At 37.8% G+C, this 11756-nt stretch overlaps 1 protein-coding gene across 4 annotated transcripts in view; it reads right to left on the reverse strand.

Moving 5' to 3' along the window:
• Positions 1 to 11756, reverse strand: part of LOC112140501 (protein tyrosine phosphatase receptor type U) — a 268959-nt gene that overhangs the window by 88185 nt on the left and 169018 nt on the right. For all 4 annotated transcript variants that reach the window (XM_024263482.2, XM_024263485.2, XM_024263484.2 and 1 more), the window contains exons 6-7: positions 10045 to 10219; positions 3459 to 3752 (exon numbers count right to left, since the gene is read on the reverse strand). In XM_024263482.2, coding sequence (XP_024119250.1) covers positions 3459 to 3752; positions 10045 to 10219 — 469 coding nt within the window. The remainder of the gene's footprint in view (positions 1 to 3458; positions 3753 to 10044; positions 10220 to 11756) is intronic.

Consider the following 11756-nt stretch of genomic DNA (forward strand, 5'->3'; position numbering starts at 1 on the left):
GCTAATTTTACATGCTACCGTGATTAAACGCAAAAACTGACACAGATATGGAGATTACACATAGTTTCCATGGTAGAACCCGACGCCACATGCCATCTCGACTCTTTAATCAAAACACTCTTTTGTTAAACGTGCAAATTTCTCTCCTTCATATCCAAAAAGCTCACTCAAGGCTAGCCTGCTCCAATCATCCAGTTGTTATCTTCTGAATAACCCTCAAACGGATAGAGCCATGTGAGCAGCAATTAAACTCTCGCTCTCAGTCTCCCACAGCTCCAGAGTTCAGAGAACACCAGCGATAACAAATGTGCCTTTTCTTATACGATAAGTGCATCAGTGACGGCGTCCGTGCTCGTCTATCAGCTCCTCTGATTTAATTTTCAGCAGATTATCCTGACAAGTTTGCTCTCGTAATGAAAGACTCTTAAAAGTTATGACGTGTGGCTGCTGGGCATCGGACATGAGCGGAGGAGCTTTTTATTGCAGTGACTTCATTACATGCAAAGGAGAGACGTTTATTGGTATTATAACCTGAATCGAATGGAAGAGCCGATTTCAAAAGTCCCCAAGCAGAGTTATGTTGGTGAATCGGTCCAGCTTCTCCGTGCGAACGTCATTCCTTTTTGCCACACAAACAGCTTTTTTTCAGGGTTTCTGCATCCCTGCACACTCCAATTAACCTATGCACAACATGTTTTTTTCAGTCCTTTCAGAGGAGCATCAGTGCTGTCAATCCAAAATTATATTATGCTTTTCCAAGACCAACAAGATACAAAAGAACCTGTTATCTCCCCAAACATTCACTGATTTTGAGAAAAAAACGGGCTTAAAAAAAGACAACAAAGCGTGCTGTTCTGTCTGAAGGTGGACTGTGTTTTTTGGGGGGGTCTGAAGAGCCTCACACAGTGCAGACATGCAACATAACCTTCATTTGCTTGCAAAGGAAACACCAGAGGGCATCTATGAAATAGAAAACCAACGATGAGAATGAAAGCTGCGAGGCGTGTTTCAGCGACGGCGTCATAAACATTCCTGCAAAGAACTAACTGCCTATCACACTTTGCATTTGTGCTTGGAGTAAAAATAAGTTATGTGAAAATCTCATTACATACATTTACAACTGGAGGGGCCAAATGCACAAATTATGTAAACATACAGAAAGTTTTTTTAATAAAATAAATGTATTTTTAAAAAACTGTTTGGTGAGCTTTTGCTTAGATTGTCTTGGATTGCTAAATTAATTCTAATATTTATTTCAAAATCAGATTACAAACGTTTTAAAATCACAAATTTTGACTTTTTATCATTTTTATCAGGCATAAATTTTAAGCCAGTGAGAAAATGTCAAGTTCCACCAGATAATATTCACAGTCGAAGTTCAAAGCAGCTGATTAAAAAAAAAAAACTCTGCTGACCCAGCATTCTAGCAGCATTTAAACGCATCACTCACAGATGAATCTCAGACGTGAAAAGAGTCTCACATCAGATTTGTGCGTAAATGTGGTTTTGTATGTGCATAACAAGCAATTTGTGTGTAGTTTTTAAAGATTTGTGCATGTTTTAAGCTGTTGTCATTTTAATTTCTGCATGCAGACATAGTTTTTATATTTTTTTAATTTAGTAATTTTTGAACTTATGCACAAAAGGTATTGTATGAGTTACAAATCAAGAATTAAGCACAAATCAGGGAGATACTTATCTCTCTCCATATTGAGCATTTAAACTCAGTCACAGAGACACAGAAACACAGTGGAAGCGGCTGTGTAACACAGCCCCTGGAGTGAGAGTGAATCTCAGAATGATCTTATGAACCCAGACATGTAGATGTGTAATTGCTGTTTTTGTAGAACTTTTCACAATAATTAAATCTGATTTTTCCAACATAATCTGTGTCTTCCATACATTCTAAGTAAGATATCCACAAAAACACCGCTCCATGTAGCAATCATGCTAAAAACATTCGTTGGTAGCTCCTCCCACAACCAGATGGGGTCAAGCTCAGACAGGCGAATTTGCTGCGCAGCGAAAGAGGGGCGGGCCACGCAATTCATGTTCAGTGTGAACACAGCATTACAGTAATTTTTATCGTAATACACAGCAAAAGCAGATACAACTATAAAATGTTATCGAGAGTTATCAGCTCTAATGCTACGTTGGAAACGCGGGTTCAAGCGACCACTTCCAATGAAAAGTCTATGTAAACTTGTGCATTTTGGGTTTTGCTATGCAAGTTTTTAAGTCTGTTTTGGGCTCTACGTGCAAAACACATCCTTTAAAAGTTGAACCAGTTGAACTTTCACCGATCAGGTACTAAGATTTTGTAGTGACGTATAGATATCATCCATTTTGATTCACAGAAGTGCCAACAATGAATAATTGTGGTCTGTGCCCAGCCGGAATTCTCCAAGCTTTCATATATCTGCATAGAGCTGTAAAAGAAAAAGCCTGGAGCAAACCGCACCAAACCTCCTCCAACTATAGGTGGCGGACATGTGCTAGTAAAAAGCAAAAATAGAGCAAGCCCCTCCCTGCTTGTCCAGTGTGAACACCATGGACTAAATGTGCATTGTAGAACCTGGGTTTAGCACTTTCCTGAACTTGCTTCACATATCTGGTGTGTTTGTGGCTTCATAAATACTTGTTAAGGGCAACACGATTAGAAAGGAATCTGCTTTAGTGATCATCAATGTTCAAGGGTGGATTTGAACATTTGTAGGAACCTCAAAAAACGGGTGGACACCCCTGGTCCTCGAGGGCTACTGCCCTTCTTGTTTTGCATCGAGCCCTGCTTCAGTAATTGCTGCTCACCTAGAACAGGTGTGTTCAATCAATCAGAAACTGGGCTGATTAAATCCAGCTAATCAACATCGACTGAAGCAGGGTTAGCTGGAAAACCAGCAGGGTGATAGTCATCAAGGAGCAGGGTTGGTGACCCCGGCACCCAGAGCATCAACAGGTGAAGGTGAATACATTTAGAGCTCTTTTGCACCAATAATTTCAACCTTTGTTTTTATCCTTATTGACAAAACACTAAATAATCCATTATTAAAATTGAAACTTTGAAAACAATATATACATTTTTAGCTTAAGTCTTTATTTTTCTTTCAATGCCTTTTCAAAGTTTGGAATAAACCGTATACTAAAATGCAAATTCTTAGTTTCTGTGTTTGGCTAAAGATAGGGGTCGGATTCAGACAACAGTTTGAATTCATAAACCTTCCTTTTGGCCAAACAGCTATAGATGGCCGGTGAAGGAAATTCATGTTAACATTTGTGTTCACTTGTGAAAAGACACAGAGACCTTACATCCATGCTCCAGGGCTTCACAAACCAACATTTGTGGGGAAAAAAAAGACATAAACACACAGAAACTGACCTGTGAAAAGTAAACTCTGTTAAACAACAGTTAAATTCAAACACTAGAAGGTCATAAAGCCTTTTAGAACCTCAAGGCTCACCTGCACATTTGGTTCTGCTCACAAGGGGAGGTCCAGGCGGGCCAGTTCCTCCTTCTCCGGGCCGAGTCAGCAGCACGCTGATGTGGTACTCCGTGTCTGGATCCAGGTGCCACAACTTATAGGCGACCATGTTGACTCCGTGCACTTCTGACCATGGAGACTGGCTAGCACGGTACTCAATCTCCTTCCTGATAATGGGGCCATCTCCCAGGATAGAGTTAGTGTTGAGCTGGATGATCAGGTAAGTGGAGCCGGCACGGAGCAGCTGAGGCGGTGCAATGGGGGACGGAGGTACTGTTGGAGGAAAGGAGAGCTGTTTTTCATTCGCTACTTTAAAACCTTTTTTGTCTTAATAACAGATAGGACAGAAGAGCGTATGTAAACAAAAAATGAGTATGTTAGTAACCCATATAGCAGACACATTTGGGCCAAATCTGGCCTACTTTTCGCTCACTTAGAGAACTGGCAAGTGTCGTGTGGATAGGAAGTGACCAAAAGGTCATAATGCGGATTTGATAAGGGTCATTGTCAGTGCTGTTGGGCCAGGCTTGGCCTCCAGAAGATACAGATTTGGGCCAAAGCTGGTGTAACTCCAGCAGCTAGAGTCCACATCATCGGGGATGGCAAATGAAAGGCAAAGACACAAGCAGATGTGGGCCAAACATTCTTCACTGTCTGCAAAGCCAGACTTAGACAACTCTTCAGAAAGTGCCGGATGTGAGCAGGTCAACTGTTTTTTTAAATGCCAGATTAGTCATAGCCATTAAGGCGGCATTCATGGCCTTGTATGTATCTCTGCAAAGTGGTGAGTGAAAGGAGCAGCTGTGGATGTAATGCAAAGAAAGTGACATCTCTGTAACTGAGGGATTAAGTGCCGCGCATTCTCCTCTATCCTCAAAGCCGCTCCACCACCCAAAGAAAGAGGAGACTCTGCATCACTGTCGGACAGGAATTAATTGCGGAGCCCTCCGGTCAAACGTCACTTACAAGCAGATCCAAGCCGCCGAACAATTACACGGGCAAAAGTGTGAGGGAGGGATGGGAAATGAAAAGAAACAAGGACAAAGCATGAGAAAAGATCAGAGTGAGATCTGCGGCTGTGACTAATCCCTCATTCCTGAAGAGGCGTCTCTGTCTTTTATGGCCCTCCTCGCTCTTGGCTTTCAACATTACCACAAGCTCACCTCCACTCTATAATACTCCTCTAAGCCTGCAGCAGCTCATCTTTGGGTCGACTCCATCTTTAATCAAAGGACAACTTTGGGCCAGAAGGAAGCAGCCGTGTGAGAAAACTTCCTCACTTCTTTCACACTTTGCAGATCCTGCAAATATGCTTTCTGCTGTTTGTTTATTTCACACGTTTCTGCGTCGATTGTTCCCTTCAGGTATGCACCCAAACTACACATTTTTCTCTCTCATCCTATTCAGGATTTATTTTTCATCTACATTTGTTCATTAGTTCAACATTGACAAATTGTTTAAGGGTCAGAATGTCCCGATCAGAATTTTTGAGGGGGACCTGGTTGTAGACATTAGACGGAAGGAAGTCCAGAACCGGAACATCACACACGTGGGTGGATTGCACCTTCCGGTTGAAAAATACTCTTGTTTTTGGAAGACAAAAAAAAAGAATAGTATAACCAACAACCCTAACAGTTATGTTTTTTTCTTTTTCTTTTTTTGCAATAGAAGCTTTGAACCATTAAAACCTGAGGTGTCAAAGTGACTGGCAACTGTTAATATGTCAGCTTTCGTACAACTTCTCCAAACATGGAGCCAAAACAAAATCATCAATCCGCTCTCACAATTTAACGGTCAACCAAGCTACAGAAAAAAGTAGGGGTGTTTATCTTTTCCTCTCACACGGTTCGATACGCATCTCGATACACTTTTTCACGATACAATACAGTCCAATTATTTTGCCAAAAACGCTAAAATCTAGATATTTCTTATTCTTATGGCATTTAAAGCTATAAATAATAATATATGGCATTTGATAGAGAAATGTATTCAGGTATTGACTTGGTAGAAGCCAGGTTATGATTGGACACATTTTTGTTTGCATCACATGTACATAAAAATATAAAGACATTAGAAAATAAACACAAAGAAACTGCAGTTGGCCAGAAATCAATTATTCACATCTTGATTGATTTTATATCTTTGAACTAACATAATCTTGTTCGTATCTGTAGTTTTCAAACAATACTGCAGTTGCTCGATCATTTCTATTATTTATTTTTCTATTATTTCTATTTATTTTATTGTATTTACATCAATAACAATACACCTGTTACCCCCACTGACCGATCAATTTCTCGATACATATCTAATATCTTTTAAATCCCTACAAAAAAGCAAACAAATAGGCGAACCCCAAAGCCATTTATTACAAGACATAGAAAACCTATCACAAGATCAAAACTAATCCTGGACGAGCCCCCAATTTATGTTACACCCCTGTCTGGGCTTTAAAAGGATGTAACGTAATGGTAGCCAAAAAAATGTAAATATACTGACAAATAAAAAACTTTCACAAACAAACTAAGCTTATCCTAAACACTAAAAAAAGAGTTTTGATAAAAGTGGCGACAACTCTAAAATCATGTGGAATTTCCACTTTCAGCTAATGATGTTTGACAATTTCTGTTTCCGGCTATTGATTTTCAGCCACCATCTTGTCTGCAACCAGGTCCTCTTGGAATTTTGAGGATATGCCGATACAAAATCCCAATCTGACACTTCTGTGCCACATTTAAGAACAACCAAATTTAATAAACAGATCCAGATTGTCCTCAATTTTCATAACTTAAAACTTAGAACTTCTGTAACGTAACTTGAACAGGCAAAAAAAAAGGTTCAACTATCAACTATTAAATATAGTTATGCCTTAACTAGCAAAAAGGGTATAATTAGTCATTTGAGACAGTTTAGTGACTGTACCTTTAGTATCTGCAGAACTATTGAATACTTTTGATTAAACAGGATTCATATCTCCTCTAAAATTCTTTAAAATTAATGATAACTTTATTTTAAAGTAATCATTGGTTGTTTTGTATTTTTTTTTATCACTTTTTCCCAGCGCTTGCATTTGTTGATGATCCCTTAGCAGTCATCTCTATGTCTAAGACAATAAAATATTGGGATCCATTCATGATATCCAGACATGTATAATAATATATATCAGTAATAATAAGCTTGAAATTTAAAGCGCTGATTACAGTAAAAATATAATAAATATCTGATCCCTGATCAATATCCGATTCCAAAACTATAGTTCCGATCATGTGATCAGATTGGGACATCCCTATTCAGAACAAATCTACAACAAAAGTTGGCACCATTTCTACTTGATACTGTTCATGCAATACAACGTTCTGAAGAGGATCTGTACTTTCTATATGTAACAAATCACCAAACCAGTCATTAAGCCAGGAAAAAGAGGCCTCCTTCCGTGGTGGCATTAAGAGGAACATCCTTTCTAAATGTTGGAGTCTATCAGCATTCTGCAGCTGTAGTCGGTTAACTTGAGCAGGACAGATGATCATCATATCTGCCTGCCAGTGTAGCTCTGCCAAAGATAAGTTCTGCTTTCCTGATGTTAAAAAAAGTATGACTAGAAAGTAACACGGACACAGTGACGGATTTGCTTGCAGGAGGAGGAGGGGTTGGATTTGACTACATTATACGGGAGCTTTCACTCCTGCTTTACCGGCTGCTGCAGCTTCAAACACAAACTGTATCGGTGGATTTTGTTTATGACGATGCAAAACTCAGCCTATGTTTCCATGACAACGATGGAGAGGGCATCACAAAAGAATGTAGAGTCACGTAAGTGGCTCTGCGAATTTAAAATTAGCTGCTATTGAAAATGCCAACATTTGCATCATTAAATACCCACACTTTGCTAAAACGGTGTCTGATGCACTGATTGCTAATGATTGAATTTACTAGTTGGACTAAAACACAACACTAAGTAATTTTTGTGGGGTAAAAACAAAGCAATTAAATGTGGAAATAGTGTTTCAGTGGAACTAAAACATACCAACTGACTGATCGATCAAAGCAAGCAGGTTGACGTGGGACATTTTTAGACTGTTTAAATCTCATCTTTTATGGTTTAAGGCTTAAAAAAAATCCATGAAGGACATGTGATAGAAGATGTTCACATTTCCCTTTTTCTCTTCCTCACTTAAGAGCTGCAGTCTGTTATGCCATCAGACCTTCTCTCTGCAATATCATTACTATGCTGTCAGAGGGTGTCAGGCTGTGGGGTTGTGGTGAGTAATGAGAGTGAGGTCACCATCTGTGGTTCATGATATGACAAGGGCTGCAGGAATCCAAGTCAAGTGAGGCGCTTTCTGACAGAAAGCTGAAGAGCTCAGGACTCCGGTATGTTTGACAACTTGAGCTCTCGGAGCCGGTCATGCCAGCAGGCTGTGCTCGCCCTCCAAACTGGAGCAGCGTTCTGTCTTGGATGAAAGGGTTTTTAGTTTATTCGAATAGATCAGTAAAAGGGTTTCCTGAAAATTATTAAATAATAAACATTTTATTTATACAATCATAGCTTACTGTCAAATTGGTCCTGAGGCTTTAAATATATTATAGATGAAAGAGATCAAATTAAAGACAATTTTAACAGTTTACCTTTTTTAAAATAATTTCAGTCCAAATCGTCTTTGAAGAAAATTAAGATGTTTTCTGGTGGACTTCCCTCTTAATGGACAGAGGAAAATTGTGTCTAAAGCTACGTTCACACTGCACACAGAAACGTTAATGAGCATTTCAGGCTTCCGCGCTCAAAACTCTTGTGTTTACACGTCACTACACAAGTTTTTACGACTGTTTTCGGGCTCAGGAGATCAGGTTGAACTTTGACCAATCAGGGACTCAAATTTCGTTGTGATGTATGGATGGCATCCTTTTTAATTCACGGAAGTGCCGACCGGTTGAAAATTGACCAAAAAGAAAATTAGGTGTACAACAAACTAACCATATTCACTAGCTAAAATGAAAGTACACAATACACAGAGAATTTTCCCCACTTTTACTTTGAAATAGGCCTAAAACCATAGATATTCTTTTTCTCGCTGACTAATTAGTTTTTCTTTATTTTTTAAATTAATTGTTTGGTTACATATATTTCTACTTTAGTTTGAACTGTTTACCAAAAACAAGGTTATTTTGACTTAAGAAAGAAACTCTTATCAATTATTTGAAAAAAAACAAATAATTGATATTTTTCTCTTATCTTAACCCTATGTAATCATCCGTATCATATTTGAAACACACATTTCTGAGACTCCCATCTAGCATGATCAAAACGTTCCTTAGAAACCCATTGTTTATAACTTAGTCCATGCTTTCTGCCTTGTAGTTTATCATCATTCCACTAGGGGCAGTAGAGCTGATCATTTCAAAATGGCTGCTTCCATGAAATCTCAAAAACATTTTGGTGGGAAAAAAGTTTAGTAAATTTTCAAACATTATGGTGGGAATAACTCATGTATTTTTATTCAACTTTTTAAATGGCTACTTGGTATATTGAAAGATTGTAAAATTAATTGATAATTAATTCTTTATAAAATAATTTTATCATTTTAAAATGTGTGGATACATTTAAGACAGCGGGTAAATAAGGTGCTTTTTTTTCCACAAGAGATCAATATGTTTTCATCTTAGACAAACATTATTATGAGCAAAAAGCTACCAAATGACCCAACATATCATAATTACAACTATTTAGATTTAAAGAAAATTATATTGCAAAATGTATTTCCTAAAATAAAAAATTGTGTTAAATGCAGTGGCTTTACATAGTTAACTCTTTTGTTGCCAGATTACTTCACTGAGTGTTTCACATAAACATCAAAATGTATGTATTTTTTTAAATAAAAAACAATAATAACCATGATAACTTGTAAAATAAACAGTGGAGAGCTTCGTTTAATTAGAGCATAGTTAGAAAATCAGATACGTTAAAGGTGAGGAACAAAACGTGATTAATTTCTCCAGTATTTTTACTAAATGATAAATAACAGTGTGATATTGGACATATCTGTTTACCACTTTGTTCTCACTGGGATTCAGGACATTCTTGTCTTTTTCCATGTTTTCTATAGAGCCATGTGACTAAAGTGTCAGAGATTTTTGCTTTTTTCAAAATATTTCAAACAAAAATCTCTTTCATCAATAGAAATGTGTTCTTTCAACAGTAAAACAACATGTGGTAATGCTGAAGAACACATAAAATATGACAGAATTTGAGACAAGAATATATATGTGTGTTAAAAATAAAAGAAAATTGAGAGAGGAGGTAGTAGATGCAAAATCTTCAATAGATTAAAATCCAGACAACCTGTACGGTGACTTAAAGCAAAAACTGTTATTATGTCTGCATTGTTTTTCCCACCACTGGTCCTTGGAGGGACAATGACTCTGCATGACTTTCACGGCTTCATACTTCATAAGCTCCTTCCTCTTAGACAAAGCTATAATAGGCAGTAATTGTGCAGGGAGCTTTATAAAACTCCCAATTAAAAAAGACAGAATGTCCTTTTCAGAGGTAAATAAATGCAGTTTTTACCTTTGACGACAAGTTCAGCAAAGTTGGAAACTCCTGAGCCCCTGAGGGACTGCGTGACACAGCGGTAAAGGTCTTGATGGGAACGCTGGACACTATCCAGTTGGAAAGACACCACAAAGCGCCGATGACTCAGGTGCTTGACCGATGCCATCGTTAAAATGTCCCCATTATGTCTCTGGAAGGCAGAAAAGGACGGGGTTATAGAAAGCAGGATAGGTCACGCGGTGCCCTTCTCTCTCACATGCACCGATGTCACATCATTCATCACAGGCGGCGCATGCAGAGACATACACGGGCGCACACACATGGCGGTGTTTTATGGGGTGCATTGGAAACGGCTGCTCTTAAAGGGCTACCCTGTCACCAAACTACTGGGTATTGATTATGATGGAGGATTTGTGACCCGGACGTTTGAGTTAAAGCTCCAGATATCTGGCTTTGAGAGAACTGGTGGAGGTAGGAAACAATTGGTTTCACATGTTGAGCTTTATGTTTGGTTTGGCTGCCTCATGAAAGCAAATGTCTTTCAGTATTTATCTTTAACATTTCATCATTTTGACATGTTTTACATTTGTAAACATTGTTAAATGACCAATACTATAGGAAAGTGAAATCCCCGGGACGCAAACATGGGGCAGTACATGGGACAGTTGGTACTGGACTGTAGGAGAAAAAACCTGACCACATTTTTTGGGTTTTTATTTATAATCTGATTCTGAAGAAAGCGTATTTTTGGAAACTACTGAATTTTCTCCTCCAGATCAAACTCATTCTTGACTACACCAACCACTAAACTGAAACCCTCAAGCTAGCAAAGTTAGCATGTATTTGGAAAGTTTCTTTTTGCAGAAAAGAGCAAATGAGGAAACAGGTGAAGAGCCTTGAACTTCAAAATTAAAGAAATCTGCATCTAGTAGAATAAAACCAGGAGTAAGTATGGATTTATTGTGATGATATATGATAATGTATTAGGGCCACCATAAAAATTAAAGAAACATTAGAATAAAGTCAAAAGTTTATGAGAATTAAGTCGTAAAATTATGAATTTTACAAGAATAAACGCATAGAATTGTGAATAAAAAGTCAACATTTATGAGAGTAAAGTAATTTACAAGATTAAAGTCATACATTTATGAGGGAAAAGCCTTTTTACTAAGAAAAAATACTTTAAAAACAGCCACAAAAACATGATGGTGTTAGCATGTTGCTAACATATTAAATGAACCCCATTTTTTTGAAAATGACTACAAAAGTTTAAAAACATAGCCCATAAATATGTTCACATTTTATTTTAGAATTTGAAGACTTCATTTCCTACGGAGAATATTTTGCTCAATATTTCAAAAGCTATAAAGTTTATGAATACCAAAAGTACAAGCAGTAACATCCTGCAGTAACAAGCAGTAACATCCTGCAGTAACAAGCTGAACATTTTGATAACAGGATTGCTGGATTTGCTGAAAGTGTGATTGAGTTTTTATGTGCCAAAAAACGAATGGAAAGGAACAGGAGAATCACTATGCTAAGTAATCATTCACACAATAAAGAGAAACAGGATCCCAATAGTGTGAATGCTTTAAAGTATTCACACGATAAATGCTACTTAAGTAATCCTTACTTTAAAAAGGTACTATTAATTTAGGCCTGAAAATGGCTAGGGACCGCTGCTATAGGACACAAACAGAAGCCACGGTCAGCTCTACTGCTGCTAT

This window comes from Oryzias melastigma, linkage group LG16 (genome assembly GCF_002922805.2).
Source record: "Oryzias melastigma strain HK-1 linkage group LG16, ASM292280v2, whole genome shotgun sequence".
Lineage (NCBI taxonomy): Eukaryota > Metazoa > Chordata > Actinopteri > Beloniformes > Adrianichthyidae > Oryzias > Oryzias melastigma.